Raw genomic sequence first — 27,986 nt, 5'->3', positions numbered from 1 at the left:
TTGATTATTCAGTCTGCCCACTATGCTGACAATTAAAACTGGGAAGGGGGATATGTTGTCTTTGCAGTTTTGGTTCTTTTTTGTTTTACTCATATTACTCAAATAGTGGCGTTTGTTGGTTTAGATGTTTCTTCCAATTCAATAGTCGATGTATCGAACGGTTGATTTCCATGATGATATTACGAGTGTGGCTCCTCTTCTTTGTGCATATATTTCAAACATATTCAATGTGGCCGTTCAATAGTCGCAAAAGTAAGTAAGCCACAGAAAAAAATTGTATACTTTAATCTTAAGAAACAATAGTCATTCTGAATTGTATTTTCTTATTTTATTTTATTTATATTTATAAATATAATATATATTTATAATATTTGTATTATCTTATTTTCTTCAACTTTGCCGATTGTGAAAACATGTAAAACTCAATGGCTATAAAAGCAAAATATAAATGTTGTTGTTGCAAAATCATTATTTTTAAATTGAACAAAATTTCGTATTTTTTATTAATTATCAATATTGGACGACGATTGTTAAAATTAATTAAGATTATGTTATAATATTGAAGATTGGCCTATGTTGATATTCCAAAATTTAATGACTACATTGAAAATCAAAATAATGATAGCTTTATATTCTGATATAGTGAGAATATCTTCTGCAAAATACGATAAGAAAATACATTATAAAATAATCTTAATGAATTGTAAAAATTGTGCTCTAATATTAGTGATTAATACCAAACTTTTTTGTACACTTTCGATCAATATTGGTTTTGTTGTAATTATCAATGTATTGATTATATTAAGATTATGTAATAAATATTACGAGACACTTTTTAGTTTAAGACATTTTTAGTCAGAAAATTTGATAACAAGGACAAAGTTAAAAAAAAGAAAAATTTGAACACTGCTTTAAAAATTGTAAAACACATTTGCAATCATATTCCATAAAATAATAAATGCAATGGAACCAAAATACATTTTTAAAAGAGTCTAGTTCACTATTTGCAAGGCACTAAATGTAATTTTGTAAGGACATTTTATTTAAAATTAAAGATACAAAACGAGTAGTTTTACAGTGATGAAATTTACAATTACTGGATATATTGCGTACGGTATATCGCTATCAAGAGAGTGTTGTCAGTAAAGTCTGTGTACTTTATGTTTGACCTTAACAATGACAACGCATGGTTACAAGCGAAACAAGTGATACGTGTTTATAATGCCATTTGGTATGTACCAATGTTTATGTATGATATTTATTTAAATTTGACAGAGACAAAACGAGTAGTTTGACTGTGATAGAATGTATAATTACTGGATATATTGTGTATATCGCTATCAAGAGAGTGTTGTCAGTAAAGTCTATGTACTTTATGTTTGACCTTAACAATGACAACGCATGGTTACAAGCGAAACAAGTGATACGTGTTTATAATGCCATTTGGTATGTACCAATGTACCGGATAAGCAAGTGTCTTGAAGCTGAAAAGATCTGGTTGTCTTTAAAATATTTATAATGCCCTACGAGATAAGACTGCTGGCAATACTGCTTAAATCTTAATATTGTCTTCAAGATTAGTGAATGGGAGTCTATGATAAAAAATAATTATGTAAAATATTGGAATAAAATTTTAATTTTGTTAACTTACAATAAATTGTAAACGATAAGGACCACGCGTACATTTTTAATTCAATCTAATATCTCATTAATTTCCAGCTAAAAAAATAACAAATGTTAAGAGTAGAATCCTCAGTTTCATAGACAAGCAGTGATCAACGTACAGGATATGTGTCCAGTATCCAGGCTTGTACATTAGACATACTATTGTAGGTCAAAATTAGATGGGGAGGGGGTCATATTCATGTAAATTTACCGTTACATTTTTGATTCAGTTTAATTTGGAAAGTGCCATGTGTATGTAGGTTTACACTAGAATCGAAACCTTTTACAAGTTTACAGAAGTGTATCTTCGTAAACGAATGGTAGGGACATTTGTTCAAAAGTTACATTACAATAACGCACAAATTAAATTTAATTAAATTTGTTAATGCCTTTGCGCAATATTTCATTGTACGTTTATCCATAGTAATGTATACATTTTCTACAGTAATAACATTTTGCAATTTGTTAAAAGCTCGATACTTTTTTGCTATTCACTTACTTGCTTTTCTTTATGTTTGTATTTTAATATATCAAATTTATAAATCAATATAACAAATTCACTGAACAAGTGGTTTACATTTTGGCATATCAACAACCATGCGTTTATTTTTGAAGGATTTTTTCTACAAAAAAGTGGATTTTAAAATGTTACTTACAACTATATAGATAATTGTTGAATATGCAACAAACAGTTGAGCCCCAAGGAAATTCCAAAAGAGCTGCAAATGGAATTACTACAATACCGATTAGCGAATTAAATTTACTCCCGAAGTAACAGCGCACTGGAGGCGTTAGAGGAGAGAAGAGTTTAAAAGGAATCAAAACAACGGAAATTTCAGCTGGCGCTGTATTGGTAATTGGTAAAATTAAGTTCCCAACGCTGATTGCCAGCATTTCAGTAACCAGTGAAACTTGCATTTCTTCAGGCAACTTTGCCTCACCAACATTACATTTTAAACGATAAAATAAACATTTGATATGACCTAATTTTGTTTTTATTTGTATTGAGCTATATAGCAATGAAGAAACGAAAATTGTACACAGATATGCGTTTTATAAACGGACTATTACTATGGGGTCTCTATGTACATAATATCTTCATTACCTTGTTATTTGGTATTAGATTGTTCGTCTTAAATAAAGAAAGGGTCATTAAATGAACTATGTAAGATAAAAATACAGGGTGGCGCAAAATTCACTGGACAGTTGGTTAAAAGAAGAAAAAATAACAGCATAATCATTTGGCGTACTTGGACCATATTTTTTTGAAGGAACAGTGACAGGAGATAAATATTTGGATATGCTTCAGAATTACGCGGTACCAGGACTCATTACGTTTGCAGAAAACTTTCAATAACTGTACTTTCAACACGATAGTGCTCCACCACATTACGCCACTGCCGTTCGCGATTATTTAAACGAACGTTTCCAAAGAAAAGTTATTGGTCGAAGGGCAGATATTGACATGCCCCCACGTTCACCAGATATCACACCAATGGATTTTTTCCTAATCAACGACTCTGTTTATTCTCGAAAGCCTCATACTATTGACGAACTGAAAGATTACATACATGACGCATTTTATGATTTGGACAATGATCCCACACTATGCCGTAGAGTATGTAACAGTATTCCAGAAAGACTTCAAAGACAAAACAAGACTAAATGAACAAGAATTAATGAAGACGGAAAACAATTTGAATATAAAAAATAATTGTAAGTATTGTTTGTAATAAAAAATAATTTCCAATAAATCTAGTCTTGTTTCAACCAACTGTCCAGTGACTTTTGCGCCACCCTGTATAAGGATTCATTAAGGATTACATTGAGTAATGGAATATTTCGTGAATGGCTATGAAAAGCCCTAAATATCATTAAAGATGTTGGAGTAAAACTTGTCAATCAGTTGACTGAACAATACAAATAGTGCGTAGATATTACTAATGAATTGTTGTTCAACCACAATCTCATTTGAAGAATATTCTGTATATTTTAGTACAATGAAACCTGGCCTATATGCGTGAACTAGAATAGAAAAGCTATTGATACACATTTTACATTTTCACAATTTTGCAGGAAATCCCCTATTTTTGCCTTTTTATTTTCTCTGGCATACACTGTGCTTAAGGAGGAATGTAACATGTTGAGGTAGAATCTTTTGACTCTTTGATTGGGATAAATGCAACAGACAGTTGTTTTAAATAATAGTTATTTGACGACAACATCAATTTACTCATCATATTTTCTGATCAGGAGTACTCTTTAATTACAAAAAAAAATTTTTTTGGCAGCAATATCTTAGAAGTTTAACGGGCTTTAGTATGTGGCTGAAAATAGCAGAACTCTTTTGTGTTAGCTACACCAAAGTCCTAGAGACTAATCGTAACTTTATGATGTAAAATAATTAATGCTGGAATAAAATGATCTATTTAATATATTCCTAAATTATTGTTATTTATTAAGTCATAAAGGAAACAAAGTAGTTCATAAAAGATAAAATTTTAAGTAAGTCAATTATAAAGAAATGCATTTCCTTTTGTGTATAAATCTAGTTTACAGGAACTTTGGATATTGTATTACGGGGCAATTTACAAAACTTTATTCGGACGATATATAAGTATTTAACCTTCTGTCCTCAATCAATAATACCTCGTGTAGTTTTTTCTTGAAGTATAACGCCTTCATATGGTTTTGAGTTTATGGCCGATTTTTAGTAAGATGGCTCTTCATAAAGTGATACATCCTTCAAATTAAATGGGTGCTCCTGTTGGGTTTATATTCTACAATTGTATAATTTTAAATTTAACTTCCTACAAATTTAGCCACACCCCTAGTTTTGCTTCATAAAATGTCCACAAATTTATTTAAAACGGGTGTGTATAATTGATCACAGGATTTGCTTTGTCCTCTAGGTTGTGTTCTGGATGTTAATTGGAATCTGATCCACCAGAACGCGCCACTGTTGCTCCGCCGCAGTGCGCATGGCTACGAGTTGGCTAGCCCTGATTCTGTAGTCAAAGTTGGGAACTATTTTCTTGGGCATCGCCTCACCGGAGTCATCAAAATACCATACGAGGAAGAGATCTACGCTGCATGTCCTGGGTGACTAAGAGCTCATGTTTGTTTAACAGATTAATACTCTTAAGTTGATATTGTATCCAAATCTTTGTAATTTGTTATTTAAATTTGTTTCTAATTTTGTAATACGTTTGGATAGCACAAATGTGTTACATAATGGCAACACATTGTAAAATCAACTAGAAAATAAATAAAATCACTAAAGTACAGTAAGTATTCAGCGTTACAAACGAAAATCTATACAAAAGATAGATATATAATTTAAATTACAAAAAACATAAAGTAGTTAATTAGTCAATAAATGAGAAATTCTATTTTTTTTAATTACGTGGAAGGGGACGGCAGACCCAATGTTTTAACAGGTTTTGCTGGAGTTGCATTCAAAATTTTACACGAATAGGTCAATTTATTCTCAACATTTAGACAGTCAGACAGAATATAGAGTTTTGCATCCCCCGGACAGACAGAGATGAGTTTTTATTGGCATTCTGAGTGAGTTTTGTTGGATTCAATAATGCTCAACAAAATTCTATCGATAGACAAGCACTATAAATAAACTCATTCTTGTTAGCAATATCTATAAATCAAGGAGCTGGAAAACTCTATTTCTGTTTGTCCGTCTGCTTTTCCATACGATATTTTGAAATCGAACTGATATTGAAATATTTTATGAAGCTTCATTATGGTACATGTCACTCCGTGAGGTTTGGCTGAGTGTTTATGAAAATTTGTGCATTGGTTTTATGTATAAACATGATGGAAAAAAGAAAATTGCAGAATAAAAAATTTATGACAAAAATGAGTACAATCATATCTCATTTTAACCCGTGACATGTTAACACTGAACATATGATATCTCATACATTCTCGTGCGTAGATTTTAGTTATTGTTCAAACCTTCATTTATAAATTGATAAGAAAAAGCCCAGGATTTCAACAGTTTATATTTTTACTACCAGAAGATATACATTTATTTAATGTGCAGTCCGTCTGTCTATCTGTCCACAGGACTATAGCTATAGACTTTAAATTTTCCATGCAGCCTCCGCGTAGCATACCCCTACCTTGTTTTAACAGGCTACAATGTAATTTTGATAACTTAGTTGTATTATTAATTAAAATTGTGTCAACAAACTGTTCCTAATACTTCATAGCATTAGTAAGTAAACTTAGATGGACGTTTAGATATGGAAACACACTCTACGGTCTGAAAGAGCCTGCCCAGTTCGCCACCTTCAAGTGTCTACATCGGCGGAACATCTTGCGCATGGACAAGCAAATGTTTAAGTCTCACCTGTTGAAGTGCACACAACCGGTAGCTACCTTGATTCGCAAAACGGACCGTTGTTGTGGCGACGGGCTGGGGATGGAGTACGAGATTGGTTATTCAGTAAGTAATAGCGATGAATTGTAAACGTAATACACTTTCATTTCCAGCCTAGCGTTATTAATCGTCGTACCAAGATCGCATTTACAATCTATAAGCACGTAAACCGTTTTTTAAACCGATAGAGGAATTCCTCTTAAGACAGAAATCTATCATTAACCGCGTTAGTTATTGGATGAGTCGATATAGTAGAGTATCAAAAGGATCAAAACATGGAACGGTAAATTTGTCCTATATAAGTTTATTTTACCTTGATAAACGTGTAACCAACCGTAAGGCATGTAAATAAATGTTAAATTTGTGTAAGATAGACCTATTTGGTGAAACGTGGTGATTTTCAGTATCTTTATCCAGTGGTATGATGGTAGTATAGTTGTTATTTATATATCTTACGGTTGGTTTTATGTATGTCAAGTTAAGAAAAATATGATATATTAAAAAATATTCCGTTTATTTGTAACCCTTTCGATGCCGGCCCATTTGATCTCAGCTAAAACTAGATCTGTATGTGATAATTGTCAGAAGAAACTTCTCTACCGATTTACAGAAATACCAGGTTTGTTCATAAAAGACAAATCAGCCCTGGGCTCGTAGATTATACAAGCTGTCCTGAAGTTAAAATTAATTGAAATTGAGATGAGCTGATAATGAAAGAGAGTTAACAACCTGACATCTGATAATATAAATCTAAAAGGTAAAAATGAAGCTAAACATAGATTAACAATCAAGTTAACGGCTTACCTTATTAACGTGAAATAATACCCTTTTGTTTTACTGGGAAATAATATCTTTGCCTTCATTTATCGAATTCCTGGAAAATGGTTTTTCAAAAAATATTACATCAAAATTAATTTGTTAAATATCTGATTAGCGTTTGGAAAATAATAAATCACGATAATGCGCCATCAGGTTTTGTGTAAGACAGATTGAGTCAGACACAGTGTGGTATGTAGTGATCAAAAGTAACTGTAACACGTTTTATACCATTTGATCTCATAATTTAACTCCGGAGAACTCAATAAATTACTTTCAACCATGAGAAATTGCTCAATGGAGAAATTGCTTGAGGTTGTAGAAGTGATTATTTTTAAAAACGTAAAAGGAAAATAAGAATTGTGTAATATAATATTTTGAAGTTCGTATTAATCGTTCAGGAAAGTAAAATTGTCTAAAAATGTATTTACAAGATGTTCAAACACTTTTTAAAAGAGCTTTTTATGAGGCATTCCTAGAATAATATGGGATAGTACAAACTTTACCCAAGTTAATCACCGGGTTTGTAGATTCGGTAAGTACGTTGTAAGAACTTTTTAATTTCGGTTTTCCAAGTTAGAATAATGCTAAAATTTAAAGAGTTATAAAAAGTCTAAATCTAAAAAACATAAAATGGTGCGTTCTATGCAAGTTAGTTAAAATTATTGTTTTGTGCTCTCTAAATTGTTAAAATTGGCCTCTCTAAATTGTTAAAATTGGCAGCCTTAAAACATAATTTAAATGTGAACTAAAGAAATAAATTATTCCCATCAAATAATTGAGCTTTTTGCCAAAACTAAATACAATATTTTTGTTTTAAAATGTGGTTTAATGTGCGTGAAAAAAATACGGGTTGGAATTGAAAGCATAAATAAAAGATACTCCACAAGCCTATACAAATTGGCATAAAGATTCGCCACAAATATCAGCTTAATATATTTATAATAGAACCAATACAGTCATGTACTGAGATTCTGTATTCTATTGAGATAACAATGAAAACTACTGCAACACGATTTAACCTATTACATGATCTAAATATAAATATGCATTATGTAAACCATTGGATACAATTCCAAAGTATAGTGACGACAGTAAATTATCCTCCCTCAGACGCTAGAGATATCTGTATGCTTCAACAATAAATGGAATATTGCATTTTCCACATTTTGTGTTTATACCACAGGGTACACTTAATGTAAAGGGATGAAGTTGTTATCGTAGTTTACAACCAGTGACCCCATTTTGTTCTTGGTCGATTCTTTACTGCTACCCTCATATCCAGAGCATAGCTTCTTCTCAAACATTCCCATGTACCTTACCTACTGTGTTTGTGAGCAATATTTTAATTTTATTCATTGCAGTTTTATAACTTATAAACAAATGCCTATTTCACTGATTATGTGATGATTGCCACTAGAATAATAATAAAACATTGATTTGTATTATATACTTTATACAATTTAATTACATTAATACTGTACACCATAACTTAACAAACATAAAAATATAATTTTGTTAAACACATAGATGTATAAAAAAATATAGTAAATAATAAAATAGTAATTTTCCGACTTAATGTGACGTTACTGTTTTTTGGCGATAACATAATGCCAGTACTTGTAGAGAACATTGTATTAAGAGACCCGATTTATCCTCAATGACTCTAGTGCAGTTGTGCAAGGAGGCTAACGTTAATGCTTAACATTATTATTCATCTGTAATATAAATAAAAATTATACGTAAGCGTTTATGGAATTTTAAGGGAATTATTTATACATAGAATACATAGAGTTAGACTTTACTTAATTCGTTAATAATTTATGCAGTTCAAAATTATATTTACTACTGCCCTCAAAACCTTTTACGGTTAAAACTATAAACATGCATGTTCTAGTTAAGCTAAATATATTATATGTAACACCCATCAATAACGCGTAAATCTATAAATATACGAATATAACGCAAAGACCAAATATATGTCTTTATTGTTATTTATTATATTATTATTGTAAGTTTTGAATATTTACTTCATTTGGATATGAGTATAAAAAAAGGATATGTATCATTTTAGGGCACTCCAAATTGCATTTACCTATAATGTTAGCTATAATCATTACACAAATTCTACTGACAATTCTATTTTTTAGTTTGAAACTTTATTTAGTTCCTGTCATAAAATTTTATTGGAAATAAAAAACAAAATTTTTAAGATTTTTAAACGCATGTTTTATTGTTTTTGTAGGATACAAAAACAAAACCCCTGGATAGGAACAATGACTGTTTTGGACTTTTCAAATAATATTAACTTATATATTTTCTTCGTCGGGGTAAGAATGCGAACGTTACTAGTGCATCGAGAATAAGACCGAGGAAATACTATATTGGACGGAAGTAGACACTCTTTGAGAAAAGTAGGCTTTTTGTGGTAAGGAATGATATTTTTGGAAGCCGTGACCATTATTCAACTATTCATTTAGATTCTTTGACTTTCCTTTCAAATATTTCTTTAAAAGATTAGAATGAGCTAACTGAGTAAAAAAATTATGATTAGCCCCCAATAGGGGTTGAAATGGGTTTGAAACTCTGAATAAATATTTTTTCCAATTTGCCAATGTCCTACCTAATGAGATAAAATTTTAAACATATGTGGCTCATGACTTACAAATCAAACATCCAAAAGGGTTATAATATGGTTACATAACCCTAGAAAAACTATATATTTTTAAAACACCTCAGACCAAAAGAAAGTTACAATTAACGGAAGTAGAAGCTTTATGAATGAATAGGACTTTTTAAATAACCGTAATGTATATATTATCTTCATTGGGGCAAGATTGCAAAAGTTTATAGGGCACAGGGAATAACTTAAACCGTATAAAGATTAAATTGGTTGCTAAGTAAGGACTAAATTAGAATTATCACGCCAAATGTTAATTGAATAGTTATATTCGTTTTCTGCAAGCAGAAGGCAATTGTGCAGTAGAAATCTATGGGAGAATGTGACGTGTTTACGAAGAAATTATTATGACTGATGGTGTTGTGGTGAGCAATAGTATTTCTAGGAAGGACTTGATCATACCCAGAATCTTCAAAACTCCATTCACCTTTTTGCTTGAGAATGTTTGACCATGTATCTCAGTAGCGGGAAACATTCAATATGCAGCGTACAGAATGTTAACTTGTTTCACGACGCATAGTGTGTTGACGATCCACGAGCCCGACTTTATGCTCTCTTCCTGTGACGATGTATCTCTTTGAGGAGGAACAGCTTTACATAGTTCGGCCCCTAACGTTACGATAAGCTCCCGTTGACCTAAACAAATTTCATAAAATAACTTTAAAGTTTAGGTAAAAAATTGTTGATGTATTGAATTCCCAGTTATGTCAAAATAATTTAGTAATATAGTGTTTATGACAATTGCTGTAATTAATGACATAGTTCTGACAAAGTTATATATCAGAGAAACGCTAAAAAAAGGCATTTCGATATGATTTTTTGTACTTGAGTGGTGTATAAAGCCAAAGATTTCGGCTGACATCCACCAAAATCGTCGAATAATTTCAGCTTTGACATTTCTCGCATTGAACCTGGAGTTTGAAATTCTGCCATCATTAAACTTTTTAGGCAATTGTCAAAGTCTGCCGTCGTGGCGTGAGATCCGAGGTTGGAAAAATGATCCTCGTTAATTATGTACTTCTTAGCAATGGACAGTGAATTAATACCTATCATAAATATGTCTACTTCCGATTCAAAATTGTATGGAGCTGAATACTATATCATATATAATATCTTACCTGAATGCATTAATCTTACTACGGGTTTATAATTCTTCTACTATATTTCATTTCTTACTGAAATAGTTGGAGCTTGTGAATAATATATAAAATGCTGAAAAATGTGCGCATTTCATTGGTACTCATAAAAATGGTTTTACTCTTCCACATCAGGGCCTCATAAAATTTCCCTTTAAACTTAAATTTAAGTTATTCTGAAATTTAACAGGAGATTGGGATATTTTACATAACAAATAATAATTTGCAGGAGTATTACTTCTTCCATTATAAATTATATGCCTATGACGTACCTGTTAATCAGTCAAAGCCGCAGTTAATTGCTAGTATAGTATACATAGAATCTGCTTTTATATTTACAGATGAGGTTTGATTTTGGGAGATCCGGAATATTTGTTAAATCTATTAATTATTATAGGTTACACCAGAGTCTAATCCTTCAGTTCGTAATCCTCAAACGTACGGTCTCATGTGGATGAAAATGAATCAACCAGACGCCAAGAGGGTACCACAAGAAGGTGTAAGTATTGAATTGAATTGAATTCAATATATATTGATATATTATAAAAAACCCTGACATTTTTTATAACATATATAATTTGATTTTAGATGCATATGCGTTAGTTTTATATTTCTTCTATTTATACTTTGCACTGTTAAACGAGTCTTTAGATTGATTTTTAGGCTTTTATTATATTGTTAGTTATTTGTAAGTGCATTTGTTACTAAAATGTAAATTTATCTGGAAAATACTTTTGGAATTAAAAGGATTCAATTATAGTTTGTCTCAGCTATTAAATCATAAGAAAGGAAGATCTATCGTTAGAGACGAACTCCAAAGAATCTCCTCGCCTTTTTTTTCTTTCATTGAATAATCCTGGTGGACGATAGAAGTTATATTTTCATAAGAAGCTGATTGTGAAAATCGATATTCCGTGAGATATTCATGTGGCTTTAATTGTTCTTGTTTTTTTGTATGCACAAAGCAAATAATCTGATGAAATAGATTGTTTTTTAGAGAAAATATCATTATAAGTTGTTAATTTTTGCTTATTGTTGGATCTATACTATGTGCTTATGTGTTCATATACTGTGTCTTTATACTATACCATGTATGTATTATATTATTATAATACATGTAAACATTACATTATATCATTTATTTGTCCAATACTATTTTTATTGAAAAGTTGAAGCACTATAATAATTAAATATTAATAAAAATAACAATACATTGTACAAATGGTTCATATTAATGTTTTCATTTGATTTCAAGGATTTCAGTGACTTAAATGCTATGGACATAATATTTTAAATTAAATTATTACGTGGAAGACAATTAGAAAATTATTAGGAAATTAGATAGTAAATGAAATGTAGTGAATTAAAAATGTGTAATAATAAACTATTCAGCGTGCTACACTGTAATATGTGGGGTCCTGGGATATAGCCTACGTGTTTGTATCCATCTTTTTCTTTTACGCTCGTCTTGAGTGTTTTCTTAAAGACAAAGAAAAATAGAATACAATTTTATATGTATGGGAGTTCAATATAAGGAGAAATTTCCAACGTTTAATGGTCAATGTTTAAATATTAAGTCTTGTTACCTACAACCTGAGAAAACAAAAATATTAATTCCAAGTGAAACTGCATTACTTAACTTTACTAAAACTACTTTGATGCGAATGGCACCCAGCCGAGAGTAAGTGCATTTGTATGTAATCTGTCTATTCTGCACTACGGGTTACTATTGTTGATGTATGAGGTCAGCTTCATTACACATTTGAGACATTCTGTTTCAGACTGTTTTCAGAGTTCTGTGTAATATAACATTTAAGTGTTCTGTAAACTCTGTACAACATGTGAGAGAGAGATGTTTTCAGATGTTTCCTTATAAATAATTTTCCCCTTGTCATAACAACCAGCAATAGGGTTGTTGGAAGTCATAATCAACCGCCACTTATCACGGTAAAGTTGAAGACCGAAGACTTGAAAGGAATTGTAGGCATATAGCCCAGGTGTTTAAAAAGATATATAAGTGGAAATTACTGCTTTAATTGTCTTATTAAACTTGTTTTATCTTTAATGAGTTGCTGAAAATACATTTGTGGTTAAAGAAATGAGTCGGAAAATAGGAATAAAAATACAAAAATTATTATCTTTTTTGGCTTGTTATTCCTAAATAATATGGTATCAAAATCAAGGTTCCCTTCTTTCCCAAAGGTAAAACATTAATTAAAGTTATTTCAAATTTTTTAATGCAAGTAGCTAAATTTATCTCACTATATTAACAATATGAGGATGTTATATACTGACATTAAAATAATTGTAGAAATTGCAAGTTTAAAAACGTATTATGAAAAAATATTCTCAACACTTACATTTAAGTAATTTCTTTGGAAACTTTTTAAAACGTCTGCTGTGAGAAACCGACTCTCATGCATATAGTTCAAATTTTCTTTAGCTAATGTGACTTTTACAAATTTATGTATAAAACTCTTCTTATTTTTTATTTAGGTGTAAAAATAATGGGCTAAAAATTCTTATAGGTAAAAAAAAATCTACATACCTTGAGGAAAAGTGAGTTTTTTATTTTTCAGAGATTAATAATATTTAACGAATTTTCACACCTCATCTGCCGAAGACATCTTTATGTAAACAATTTATAAAACTTTAATTGTAGGACAAAGACAAAGACAAAAGACAAAGAATTTATTCATATAATTGAACATAATGTTTTTTGTACAAGTCGATTACAAAAAATTCATACGTGTGACTACAAAATACTCTAATTTGAATTCAAATAATGTGAATGGACAACTGTAGCAGTAAATTAAAATTAAAATGGACTTGCTGGTCTCACAACACTATTGGACCTATCGCCTCCCCAAGGCTGTAGAAAGCTGTCTCATTCAAAATTCGTTTTAATTCCGATTTGAAGAATTTTAAATTTCAAGTTTGAGTTAAATTTTGAGTTTTTAACCTGGTTTTCTATAGGCAAAAAATTAAAAATCTTTGGACTGTAGTAAAAAATGGAATTTTTGAACAGACAAGTTTGAATCTGTCGGATATTAATTTACCTTTGTGTCGGGTGAAGTGCTCATGTTGAGCTAGAGGGAAAAGATTACGGTATTTGAAAACAAAAATTTATGATTTGTAAAACAAAAGATTGGTTAGTGTGAACATTTTCTTTGAAAGAAACAGCTCTCTACAGCCTTCGCCTGGTCTCAGTCCCCAAACAACTCTCAAAGCTCTCTTTTGTAAGATGAAAATCCTATTAAAATTTTTGAAGGTCGAGAACTCCCAGAAAACAAGACCATATCTTAGCCTTGATTCGACCAAGCCGAAGTAAGCCGTGGTTGCTTCCTACAAGGAACATTTTGAAAGACACTTCAGAGCAAAGATTGGTGAGTTGATCTGTTTGGACAAGGATTCTATATGAGTTTGCCATTTCATGAAGAAATCTATATGAACACCTAGAAATTTATAACTGAAACAATTACTGACATTTTGATTGTTTGTTGAGTATATGTTCGGAAGATTTAAGCTTTTATGAGATTGTAACTCCATAACCTGTGTTTTTGACGTGTTAAGAAAAAGCTTATTTACTGTGAACCAGTGAGAGAGCGAGGGTGACACTTCAGAGAACTGGTAGGAAAGGGAAACTGAATTTTTGTTGCTGAAACTCAGGCTAGTATCATCTGCAAAAAGAGATATTGTGGGACAGACATTGTTATTTTGATTTAGAAGGATTGTGTCTGGAAGATCATTAATGAGAATCAAAAATAGAAGGGGACCAAGAATCAAGCCCTGAGGTACACCTGTTTTGTCGATAGAAAATTCGGAAAAACACTGATTGCCGTTATCCTGGATTTGGACATATTGGATACGACCTTGCAAGTAACTTTTGAACCAATCAAAAGTAACACCTCGGAAACCGTATGTTTGTAATTTGGAAAGTAACATTTGATGATCAACTACATCAAAGGCCTTACATTGTCACAGAACAAGCCTAGAGCCTTCTCACCGGCGTCGAGAGATGAAAGGATCCTTTTAATCACTGCAGCAATGGTTACTTCAGTGTTCGTCTGTGGTTGAAAGCCATATTGAAAAGGAGATACAATTTTGTATTTCTTTAGAAAGTTAAACATTCTATTGTGTACAATTTTTTCAAAAACTTTGGAGATAACTGGGGTGATGGCTATTGGTCGGAAAGAAGATACATCGCAGGTATTTTTTGATTTGGGTATAGGAACAATTTTGGTTATCTTTAGATCGGTAGGGAACTTTCCTTCTGAAATTGATGAGTTAAAGAGATAGGTTAAAATCGGAGCCAAACGTACTGCGAAGTCTATAAGAAAAGGGGCTGATAAGTTGAAAAAATCTTTTGATGTGCTGTTTTTCAAGGCTTTGATGGCTTTTAATGTTTCGGGTATGGTGATGTCGAAAAAGAAAAAAAGTCTCTAAGATAGTGGGTAATGGTGCTGTTGGTGGATAAGAGCCAGAATTATCTGGTACATTGACTTTGAGTTTTTCTGAAACATTAATAAAATAATTATTAAGAACATTTGCAATTTCAACTGGATTTTTGAGAAGTTTACCTTCAGCCTCGAGTTCAAACTCCTTGTTAGCTGATTGTTTTTTCCCTTGTCTACAACTGTTGATGGTGTCCCAGGTTGCCTTTCCTGGGTTTCGGCTTTGGGAAATATACTCTTGGGCGTGTCTAGATTTGGATTCCCTCAGAAGTGCTTGATGTTCTTGCTTCAGACGATTTTAATGGGCTCGCAGCTCTGGTGGACCTCTCAGCTGCAGGAAGTAGGCATCTTGCAGTCTTCTTCTGCTTTCCAGAACTGTTTCGGTGATCCAATTCGGTCTTCTAGAAGCTGGCACGGTTTTCTTCTTAATAGGGAAAGAAAGATTGAAAAAATTGAGATAGTGTCTGAAAATTTTGAAAACATAGAATCAACTGAATTTTCTTGGATACACTGCTCCAATTTTCATTGCAAAGATACTGATGAAATTTATTCTTGTTATTCAAACTGAAGTTGCGAGTAAGAATAGTTTTATTTTGATGTTTCTTTTTATTTGGAAATGTATTTGATATTTGAATGATGGTGTTATGCCTGAAGAAAAATCTTTAGGAGGAAGGTCTGTGAAGATATTGTCCAAACACGACCCACCACTGGGAGGAAATCTGGTTATACCACGAACTGTTGAAAGAAGACTGTGACCGTGAAGAAGATCTAAGAAAAGTGGAGAGTCGCGGGACTAAACGAGAATGTCAACATTGAAGTCGCCAGCCAGGATAACACTATTTGTTTCTTTGTTTAGTTTTGCTAAAAAAACAGAAAGATGGTCGAAAAAAGAGCTAAGAGAGCTTGCTGGGGACCTGTATATGATGACCACTGTGATTTTGAGTTCTGGTAAAGTGATGGCTGAAATTTCTAAGATGAGCTCGGTACTGTGCATTAGATCCTCGCGAGTTTTTATTTTCCTGGGAAAGTCATCACGCAAGAATATTGCAGATCCTCCCCGAAAAGATTCAGATCTGCTGAACGATGTTACGAGTTTGTACCCTTGTAGTGAGGGGTTTGATGCCTCGTGACTTGTTAGCCAGTGCTCGCTAGCACACAAAATGTCGACGTCTTCTGCATGCAACACAGTCTCGACCTCCGCACATTTGTTCCCTATGCCCCTTAAGTTTTGATGGAAAATTTTAATACCTATTATATTTGAACTATTGCTACTTTGTGAATTTTTTAAGATACTTGAACTTGTCCTGGGATCTGTTAATCTAAAAAACTATTGTTTGATAATGTACACAATTTTGGTGATGAAGCTGAACTGCAGGAGGGCAAAGGGTTCAAAGGTTTGGGTTCTGGAAGGAGTTATCTTTGTGTAGAGGAAGTGGCGCGCAGGCCGGAAGGTTGGGGACTACAATTTGGGGTGTGAGAGTCGTGTGTAGGCAAAACATCAGATTTTGATACATTTTCATTCCATTTAACAATTATGTTTTTAATTTCTTTACAAATTTTAGCTTTTCCCTCCATATGAAATTTTCCCTCTTTTATTAAATGAGCTCATGGTTTTAACTCCCAAATAAAGAATTTTTACATTTGTAAACCTAGATGGCAACTTTCTTATTTCTACATTTACATACTTTCCTTATGAACTCGTTTGCTTTAGCCAATGGACTCACATCAAACCTAGGTGGGATTGTTGAAACTATTACCTTTAGGTTGTTAGCAGAGGCCAGCAAATCATTATGGGCTTGTACGAGTATTATGCTGATATCATCATACTTGTCAACACTGTTCGTACATCCAATTACAATCAAAAATTCATTATCCTTCAAGCCATTTGAGTCCATCTTAGCACCTTTCACCACTTCTTCCAATGGAGCTCCAGATCTCACAAGTCCAGGTTTCACCAGGCAGGTTTTTTTGTCCAAATTCCCTTGCCAAAATTCTTGACATATGACGTCCGTGACTGTCACTATGTACTGAAACTGCCATACTCTGACTGAACTTCTTCTTCCCATGTCTCCTACGTCGCCGGTGGGTTTTCCGGGTTGAAGAAAATGGAAGCGAAGGTGTTTGGTTTTCTTCAGATACGGGCGTCTTGTCAGCTAGTGATATGGAAGCAAAACGGTTTGAATTAAGCAATCTGTCAGGTCCATCCTTTCCATAGGTGTTATTTTGTGTTTCTTCAGACTTTTCTTGCAGCTGTGATATGTCAAGCATAAGATTTTCATTAATGTTTCGGAGAGTTTCTACTTCGAGATTTAAAATATTAATATTGTCATTTAAGTGTAATGTTATTTCTTGGTGGGTTTTTAATTTATCTTTTACCAATTTCAGTTCTTTTTTCAAGGTCTGTTACAATTTTCTTATGGTCATTTACTGAGATAAGGCTTTCATTTTCCATTTTGAAGGATTCATCCTCAACTTGTTTCCGCAGCAACTTTTCCTTAGCCAAACAACTCTGTATGTACTCATGCTCGTTACTCAGTGAGTCGTTTGGTAACTTCTAGTTCTTTATTTTGCTGTGAAAGATGGTTTATGTAATCAAGTACAGCTATACATACAGGCAAAAGTTGAATAATTATACTATCCTCTCTATAACGGTCTTTACATAAGCTTAGGGCAGCACGCAGCTCCACAGCATGGTCCACAACACCTGAGTCTAAGTTTTCAGTTAAAGAGCTGAGGTCACTATCAAGCCTTTTCTTTCTTTTAATCACAGATCTTCTAGTAAAAGCCATAATTTACTATGCTTTGATTATTATTATAAAACATATGGTGGCATAAAATAATGATGTTTTAATAGCGCCATATAGAAGCCCCTTCAAGTATTAATGAGCAACAAGACAAACCAGAAGTAAAGATGAAGCAGTCTGAGAATTGAAGGCAGTTTTATAATTGTGTCTGTGGGAATGTGAGGAAAACAGTACGTAGAGACAGCAGGTTGGCGTCCTGCTTGTCACAGTGCGCGTGCGCAGGCCTGACTGTGCGTGACAGTCCGAGTTCAAGCAGCAAGTACAGCTTGATAACAGATCCCCTATCTAATCTACTGTCAAGAGACACTTGCTAACGTCTTTGTAAAAATAAAAGAACTTACAGATGAAGTCAAAGTTGTCTCTGAAACTGATTATGTTGTTATTATTTTTAGCTTAACCAATTTATAACTGTAGTCACTTAAATACGAAATAAAGTTTAAAGTTAAGGAGCAAAAATTCCATCAGCTTTTAATGTAGGTCCAGGCCTACCAACAATAGGAGTCGGTATGCTAATATATACCATATATATATATATATATATATATATATATATATATATATATATATATATATATATATATATATATATATATGGCTTATATACATACATGTTTCACGTTTTCAAAATATTGTTCGGTTTCGAACGGCGGTGCAAAAATTAAATAAATTGGAGTTATACATAAAAATCTGTGCTTTCTTGAAATTAAAAATAAAACAGTAAAACCAGCATACTCAAAATTTTCAATAAATTTACTTTAAGGTGGTATGCCACATAGAACACATTCGGGGTCTCCCAATATACTGTTAGGACACCTTAAATATACTTATCTATATATATAAAAATGAATGTTTGTATGTTTGTCCTTTATGGAATCGTGAACTATTGGACCGATCATGATGAAAATTTGTACGTATATGTATTTTTCCACGGAGAAGGTTTATAAGCTATGCCCATCCCTTTCCCGATTCAGGATTCCGCCCCACTGGTTACAGAAATACCCATAAGAAATGCATTGCAGCAAACATATGTTAACGTCTTTTCAAATTTTTAATCAGCTGTTCTTTGTAAACATATATTACACTTATAGTTTTAAAGCATAGAGTAAGCTTAAGAGAAACGACAAATTTTGTTTAAACTGTTTTTGCAATCACTGTTAAACATAGACTTTACTATCCAGATAATACAATTCAAATTTGACGTAAAAATTCACCTTTAACTGCAATATTTATTTAATATAAACCATGCTCATGCTTGATCAGAAGAGTAATGCAGATATCATAATTACTATCTTACGTTGGCTACAAATATAAAGAATGTTATAAAATCAACCTTAGTTGTTTTTTTTGACAGAAGTATGGTTCTCAAAACTCCGTGTGTACATATTCTCTCGATCGAGACAACAAAGCAAGCTCAATCGTGGCATCGGAGATATAACTAATTTAATCTAAAATTTATTATAGTAAAAAAAAAATTTACTAAGTAATATAAGGACTTCGGTTCTTAAGATTTGCGTGCGAAGCCGTGGGTAACAGCTAGATAGAGGCAGGAATATGGTACATACCTTTATAATACGCCCAAGAGGCTCACGATGGAACGACTATCAATTATCTCAGCAATGTTTAGAATGTGATAGAAAAAGAATAAGTGAATATAGTGTACTGTTTTCAACGGGAAATTGCGTGCGAAGCCGCGGGCAACTTTTGCAAAAAATTATTGAAATGCGCAGCAAAGCGCGCCGGGCCCGCTAGTTCTGTATATTTCAAAGCTGGCAAATTACAATATTATGAGGGGTTTCAAGTACAACACTAATAATTTTTTACTTAAATCCACAGATATGAATTTATATTATATTGAGTTTTCTGATGTGAACACTGAGGCATTCATTCGGGGCGTAACAACACTAGAAACATGCAACTCTTGGTTAAATACCATATAGAATTGAGTTTATCGCTTTAGTTCCTTACGCACAGAGAACAATAGAATAATAGAGAAGAATTTTACTACACAGTTTTACAACTTTCGTGAATATTATGTCAGCATATCGTGACATGATAGAAGTCTGGGCATATAATTCTGGATATCACCCTAAAATAAAAATTCTTACTTAGCAGTTAAGCGTGGGCATGTATTTAATCCAAATCATGCCAAAATCACCTCGTCATATAGATAACGGCTTGGTAGATTGCCGGAAGTATTGAGAAAGACCTATTTGTTCAGAAAAGTGGCTTCTACCGCGTGATGACTTGCTGCTACGATTCTCAGAAGGTGCGGACACTGTACTCAGTGAACATACTGCTAGGAGACAAGATAGCAGGCGCTGAGACTAGGCGGGAGCGGCCTCCGTTCATCATAGGACAGTCCTCACTCTACCCTGCCCACTTCGATGTCCACAATATTTATAAATATGTAAGTAAAACACATGAGAAGTTCAGGAATACATTTCTTAGTTTAACTTTGCGTTATAAATCTTTTGCCTCATCTGTATAGTAATAAGCTACTTTTCAACACAGCTGGCATCTGCGAAAGCCATCGTTTTCCTCATAACTAATCCACCTCATTTTCCCCCTTCCAAAAATTTCTTCTTTGATTATCCTATGTTAACACATCTTACCATATGTAAACACATCTTTCCTTATAAATATACAGTATATGAGTGAGTATGATGTGGAGTACTTGGAATCAAAACTCAAAAACATCAATTATGCCTTATATTATATAAGGAACTTTTTAAGGAAGGAGCATTTAAATTCCCTTTACAGATCTTGGTTCGATTCTTGGTTATGGCATCATTCATTATGGGGGGACTTACCCTACAGTATTAAAATCGATTGTAATGATACAAAGGTTTGCAATAAGAACTATCCATTTTGTAAAAAAATCAGAGAGTATGTCTTATTTATTTTCGCAGAATGATTATCTTACAATTGATTAGTTGTATTTGTTGACTGGTTTGTTGCATACACATAAGTTTTTTGGCAAATATAGCTTGAAACAATTTAATGCTCTTACGCGAACTTCGCGATTCATTACTATTTCAACGCCTAATTTCAGAAAAGAATTTTGTAGAAGACAGTTTTGTTTTGTTGGAAAAGAAAATTTCAATAAGATTATTGTACACTTTGGTAATGACATTTTAAATGAGGAGAAACCTCGTTTTAAAATGAAAGTTAAGAGCGGAATTCTCAAAAACGAAATTAATATATAGTAATGGTATTAGTCTGGATCTCAGAAGTATAGCTTATATATTTTGTGTCTTGACAAAATTTCATAATTAGTAAATTGTTTTAAACTTTGTTCGAATTAAAAATATATTTATTGAATTGTTAATTATATATGGTTTATTGTTGATATTTCTGTTAGAATTTGTTGTATATTGTTGATGATCTGTTAGTTGTTTTCTGTATATTATTGTTGGTTTATATTTGTTTATTTATTGCAGATGTTTTTGTTAGTTGTAGCTTTAAAGAATGTATTGTTGAGTTTTAATAGTAGTTTATTTATTTATTGTTGATATTTTTGTGAAAATTGATAGTTAAATAATTTGCCACGGAATTTACTGTTCAGATACGTGTTCTGTTAAATATAGAAAATGCATGTTGTTACTTTATTAAAAGTTAAAAGTGTTGATATAATGACGAACTAATAATTGTTACAAGACTGGCTGACAACTAATATTGTATGTTGTAATTAATTTTGTTTCGTATATTAATAGTATTTCCGCGCGAGCTCTGTGAGCTCTTGGAATTTTAAAAAGTATTGTGAACTTTCTATAAATAAAGCATTTGTGTACTCTCTACTGTCTACTGTCAACTGAGTTCGATGTTTGTTTTGACAGTCCTGTGTTTAAACAGCTGGTTTTAACGCAAAAATAAATTATAAAATAGTATTACGTTTCCTTTTTTAAAAGAATTACTACACATTAAAATGTCAGAAAATATTGAAAGAGGCTCAACTTTTTACATCGTGATGAAAAGTATCGTTCAATACTCGTCACGCTATATTGCGTAATATGTCACTTTCGAAACTAGTAATAAAATATACTGTTTCTGTCAATCCATGTATGATATACACTAACTTTACATGCATTGTTTGATTTTAAATAATATTTACTTTTAAAAATATACGTACAAGTTGAATTATTAACTCTAGCAAGAAATAAGAAGGACAAAAAGAAGAAATGATATATTGAACTACATTTCTGTATTCGAGAACAGAGTTCCAGATAACAGGTTTATTATTCAGTTATGATACTAAAAGAAATAGCAAATTGAATTTGAGAAATAATGAGTTTTTATATGTTGATATTTTCAGTAACAATTGTTTGATTATTTTTATTTAGTTGTTTTCTATCATAAAATTGGAAAATTAAACATTATTTAACAATAAAAATGTGCTTTTTCCTTGAAATTGATGTTAAATACTAAAATATCTTATTTACGTAATATACATACAGATTAGTTCCACAATTATTAACACTATCAGTACTAGAAACTTACTCGTGTGAATTGTACGATGATAGTATAGTCTGAAATCATAGTCGCAAATATACGATTTTAAAATATGTTACTATAACCAAAAAAAGGTATTATTTTATCCTTAAATAGTAATTACTTTAAGGTGGCGCAATCGGTTTTGGGTTAGAAAATAATTTTTTCATCTTAAGCTTTTTAATATCATACCCCTAAATACAATAAGTATCAAACATTTTATCAGTTCCCGTGAATTTACAACCATTAAAAGTAGAACACTCCGAAAGCTATGTAAATAGACGAAGTAAAAGCGGCTGAATATAAAATATGAAATGTGGAGTACATTTTACAGCATTTACATGTGTGATAACCCTAGTAATTGACAAGTAACTAATCGGTTTTTAAAACTAAAATATAATTTAAGAAAATTAAATGTTTTTAAATATCTCTTCTGAACAAAGTAAATCTTAGTATACACAAAAATCATGCCACCCCTGAAACTATAACTGGTGTATATGTTGTAAATATTTCTTAAATTGATCTTTAGCAGTTTTTATTTGGGCTTGGTTACAAAATGCTTAGATTGTCTAATATTTCCAGGTTGAGTGTCCAGAAAATACATTCTACTTCTTCCCTATTCAAGGAAATTATCTTAAAATTATATTAAATTTACATAAAATATGTTTTTCTAATCCAAAATAAAATTTCAACTCCTTTACAAATAATATAAATTGATATGCTCTAATAATAGCGCAACTTTAATAGAATGAAAATAATATAAATTTATTCTAATAAATACAGTGATTGCACGGTTAGCTTCTACGAGGTTTAGCTTCTAAGAGGTTTAGTGGTACAAACGATAAAACTCTGTCTTTTTCAGATACAATATTTAAAACTGTCCAGTATACAAAATAATGTACAGTATCTCCCAACTACGCTATGGATCTTATTTTACAGAAAATGCAGTGAAAAGTAACGCTAAATGCAGAAACCTCCTGTCCTTAAGAAGTAAAAAATAGATATTAAATAGAGTTACACTCAGTTCAACCATATGAAGTGTTTTAATTAAGGGAAGAGTAAAGTAAAATATAAACTTAAGTTGCTGAGTTTACTTCTGGTAATGAAGATTAAATAAAGCTCGCGCGCCAGTTCTGTCTCTGTCTTTTATATATTTTAGTGACCGTCGCTTCCACGTAGCTAATCCAATTTAGTTTTCATTTGGCGGTCTCTAGATTTATTTCAGATCAATGAAATAGGTTTTATTTTTATAATATTTTCCTAAACAACTTTAATTTATAAGTGTTTTAGGAAGTGGTAAGTTTGTGTTTATAAATAAATTTAGATAAAATACGTCACTATAAATAAACATACCAGTATATAAAAATATAGATTGTTTTAGATGTCACTGAAATGTTTGAAATTTAAAAATAATGCTTAAGTAACTATCATGCATTGTGACAACTACCACTGGGATTTACTCATGTTAACGTCGTGAACGATCTCTTTGACGCTTTACAACCAAATTAAATTGAATATCAACAGTTTCACGAGATTTTATTACGCTAATTCACTAAAGTTATAAACTGGTATAAAAAGTAACATAAACTATAAAAGTTTCTACTGAAAAGTAAACCTTTATCAAGTCAAACAGGTTGGTTAACAAATATGTTTACAAACCCATAAATAAATGCATTATCTAGAAAAGAAGTAAATTTTATCCTCTCAGTGTAATCATTTAAAATAGATAATCTAGAATATATGTGTGATACACATTGATTAAGATTCGCTTTATTTGCAGCCATCTTGTTTATAGCCCCATAAGAAGAGTAAAACCTTACTTACACAAATTTACCGCCTTATTTTAAATAAAAAACTTATGGCTTGTGTCACGTTTTAAATCGATTATGATTAATAAGGCTCCAAGCGCTTTCTGTTTTCTTATATATGTGTAAATAGGTTAATTATAAAAAATATCTGAAAATATTTGTACTTAATGATTTCAATATAAAAAGTAAATACTTAAAAAAAAACCAATATAACAAGCGATTAGATGCGGATAAATATCTTTAAACCGAGACGTGTCCCATAACTCTACATTCGAAATTAAAATTGGTTTTACGTAAAGTTTGTTTCTCTACGAGTAAACGTTACATATTTCAAAACTTACATTTACGGCCATTATACTTTGATATATTTTTCGCATGTTCTATATGGTTAACTGTTTACTTTTTATAGCCCAACCAGAAGAAGGTATTGCAGAAGATTTTGGGCAGAAGGAAGAGTGACTCGATGCTCACGAAGACGTTTCTGACACGCGGCCATCTCGCCTCCGAGCACGATTTCTTGATGGGAAACTGGCAGGCCAGTTCCTTCTCCTACATAAACCTCGTCCCTCAGTGGCAGTCAATCAATCGTGGACACTGGTACCGACTAGAGAAGAAGCTCCGACGGCTAGCTGACATTGTAAGAGTTTAGATTGTATGTCACTAGTTTTTGCGTTATAGGGTCCTTGGAAGCATCCAGTATCTGTAATGTATAGCGGATGGCAGAACTGTACTCTTGAAGCCTCCTGATATAACTCTCACTATATGACCAATCGGCCTCTGAATTTCTGGCCAAATATAATTTCAGTTCAGCAGCCTGTTTACAACATAAAATTAAAGTTAAGAAGCTTCCTAGCCTTTGAGAATACCATACATTCGGGAACTTTAACGGTTTATAACAGTTTGTCTGGAAATCTCGCTGTCTAAGAAATTACGATCTATGGAGAGTCTTTGTGTCTGGTAGATATTGGGAGCAATGGAGCCCTCCTGATTATGGGAGTTTTGATTTGGGCGGTTTGATTACCGACAAATGGAATCATGCAGCTTCTGTTGGTTATTACCTCCAAAGGGCTTTCTCTGTCGGAATTGGTAGCCTCCAAAATTGGAGATTTCTCGGAGTCTTAGAGCTTCCGGTCTCTGGATATTTTTAGCTTCTAGAATACCCCAAAATCCATGGAAGCTCCTTTAATCTGAAAGATCCCTATATCTATAAACTTATCTGTGTACTGAGAGCGTCCGCGTGGTGTCAGGTAATTGAGGTACTTGTCCACTGAAGCTCCATTTAGAAGCTTCCACTCTATTGTAGATCTTGGTTTTAAGAAGATGTCAGTCTATACAACCTCTGACTCTTGGAAGAGGTGTAACATATTTGAGGATTTCACGACAAATGGCCAATTAGAATGTGATTTATGTAACACAATATTATATTTTATTAGCTAGTTATAAACAACGAATTTATGTCTAGTTAGAATAACTACTCTAGAATGTTTAAATTCGTAGCTTAAACGAATCACTGAATGTTGTAGACCAAACACAACTTGGTGATTGCTTCTGGAACTTATGGCATCTTGACAGTCGAGGACGACCACAACACCACCCGAGAAATTTACTTGGATCCTGACAGAGAACTACTCCCAGTCCCCGCTTATTTGTGGAAACTGGTGTTCTCGCCGAAGAACAACACCTGCATCGCCTTCGTCATATCCAACAACCCATTTGAAGCTTCTCGGACCGAACCTTTCTGCCAAGACATCTGCCATGAGCACAACTGGCCAGAGGATTACATTTACGAGTGGAGAGGACGCATGTTCTGCTGTTCTGCTGACGAGCTACGCACTGTCATTCCATACATACCCAAATTCGCTTGTTACGGCATCCTTGATTATATACCAGAGCAAACACCAAATACCGTCCCATTTAATTTCTGGTTCAGGACCAAGAATAGATTTTTATGACATCATTCACTAATTTATAAATATCTTTTGTATGCCAAACCATTTGTAATGTTCTCAAATCACATAAACAGTATACATTGATTACCTGGTTATTTTCTACATCGCAAAGTGTTATTTGGATAATGTAAAAACTTTAAATTTATGTAGTGTTATATTTAGGGAAAAATACAATATTTTCCTCCAAAATAAATTGAACAAAACAGATAAGTTATGACATTTTGAAAAGTCTGTAAGTAAATATTTCTTCATTAGTATCTGCAGCTAATTTAAATAGTGTTGAAATGTTAGAACATACCGTTATTTATTAATTTAAGTACTAATTCAAATACAATGTGTGGAAAATTTTTAAAATAAAGAAGAATTAAAAAAATAGTAATGATTAGTGAGATAATCATCAAAGTAGGATTGAAAAAAGGTAATATATTAATTGTTTATTTATTGCTAGTTATGCTCAAATTGATTGTAAATAGATGAATTTATTTTTAGAAAGTAAAATACTTTAGTGAACCAAAACCTTTCAAATGCTACGAAAGATGGTGAACATAATTCATTACATTGTAGGGTAAAAAATTTATTGAAAGCTAAAAGTTAAATTAGTTGAAAACAATTCTGCAACAAAAATTCAGAGTTCGATGATTAAATTTATTTTAAAAAGTAGTAGAAGTCCCTGTAGCATGTAGAGTCTACAAAATTATACAAGGAAATACAATGTAGGATATTACGAATAAAAATAACATTGCATAAACAGAAGAGCCTTAATGTTCATTTATTTAATGTGTTAGAAATTACTATATAAGTCACGCAACACATATCATAATTTAGAAATCAGTGAAATATTTTAAACAAATTTAATGGAGAGTAGCAACACACTACATAATTATTAAGTATTATCAGCATTACCTATAATTCAATAAAACGGTCATTATATTATTAATTGTTCTTTTTTGAGAATTACAATTACAATTTATTGAAATTCGTATCGGCAAATTTACTGGAGTGATTAAAATAAACGCCTACATTGCAAAAACAGCAATTGAAACTTTTTATAATTAGACTCTCTTTGAAAGAACACTTTTTACCTAAAAGATAATTTGATGACGTATCACTAGACTAGAAAGCCACGCTTTCGTCGCATCACACAACGGCGTTACAAATACCTCATTAGTGGTTTTTTGTTTACATTAATTTCATCAAAGCTGACATCTCAAAAAGTATTCGGTGTTCCTCTTGAAAATTTTAATTAACTTCACCCACCTTAATGACATTTCGTAATAAAACTCCCACTTTTCACTTTTACTAAAAGCTTCCATTTAATACTGTTGATTATTGCAACAAAGAAGGTGTTACAATTGCATGAAAACATGCATTTACGATATTTTTATAATACATTTTTAGTACACACATTTCTGACAAGCTTTATTGTTAACATTAAATACATGTATTTAAACAATTATGAACAAAGAATTAAATTTTTTGTTTCCTTTGTTAAGTTCAATTTATTAATCTCACAATTATTATAATGATAATTATAGACTGAAAGGATTTAAGGTTATGAAGTTTGAATACGAATTATTACTGTTTTATCTTATACAGATAAAGTAATATTAATCTTTATTTTAAAAAAGAGCAAATATTCTATACTAGTAGTTCACATAAACCCTACCATTCCAAGACTTAATCAGGACCGTTACTGGACGTTACTTCCTTTTCCGAATTTAAAATTTGTTAGTTAGAGCACATCTTAAACTAATAAAGTGAATATAATATAATATTACATCGTA

General features: G+C 31.9%; 1 protein-coding gene across 2 annotated transcripts; it reads left to right on the top strand.

The window, feature by feature from the left end:
* On the top strand, positions 1-27,694 carry LOC124359297. 2 transcript variants are annotated; one of them, XM_046811922.1, is made up of 7 exons: positions 2-252; positions 4,578-4,767; positions 5,929-6,133; positions 11,097-11,198; positions 20,176-20,364; positions 24,663-24,890; positions 25,777-27,694. In XM_046811922.1, exons 1-7 carry the CDS (start codon positions 171-173, stop codon positions 26,203-26,205), a joined length of 1,425 nt encoding a protein of 474 aa, XP_046667878.1. In that variant the 5' UTR covers positions 2-170; the 3' UTR covers positions 26,206-27,694. The 2 variants fall into 2 exon arrangements, with proteins under 2 accessions (XP_046667879.1, XP_046667878.1); XM_046811923.1 differs by lacking the exon at positions 20,176-20,364 and having other exon boundaries at positions 1-252.
* Positions 27,695-27,986: the final 292 nt, after the last annotated feature.

The sequence above is a fragment of the Homalodisca vitripennis genome, chromosome 4 (assembly GCF_021130785.1).
Source record: "Homalodisca vitripennis isolate AUS2020 chromosome 4, UT_GWSS_2.1, whole genome shotgun sequence".
In the NCBI taxonomy this organism is placed as follows: domain Eukaryota; kingdom Metazoa; phylum Arthropoda; class Insecta; order Hemiptera; family Cicadellidae; genus Homalodisca; species Homalodisca vitripennis.
The sequence above is the reverse complement of the archived record's forward strand: the minus strand, read 5'-3'. Positions and strand labels throughout refer to the sequence as shown.

Coding starts and splice junctions, on each gene's coding strand:
- LOC124359297 (XM_046811922.1), top strand. CDS start 171: ATGATGATATTACGAGTGTGGCTCCTCTTCTTTGTGCATATATTTCAA. Junction 20,365..24,662: donor TCCACAATATTTATAAATAT/GTAAGTAAAACA, acceptor TACTTTTTATAG/CCCAACCAGAAGAAGGTATT. Junction 24,891..25,776: donor TCCGACGGCTAGCTGACATT/GTAAGAGTTTAG, acceptor TGAATGTTGTAG/ACCAAACACAACTTGGTGAT.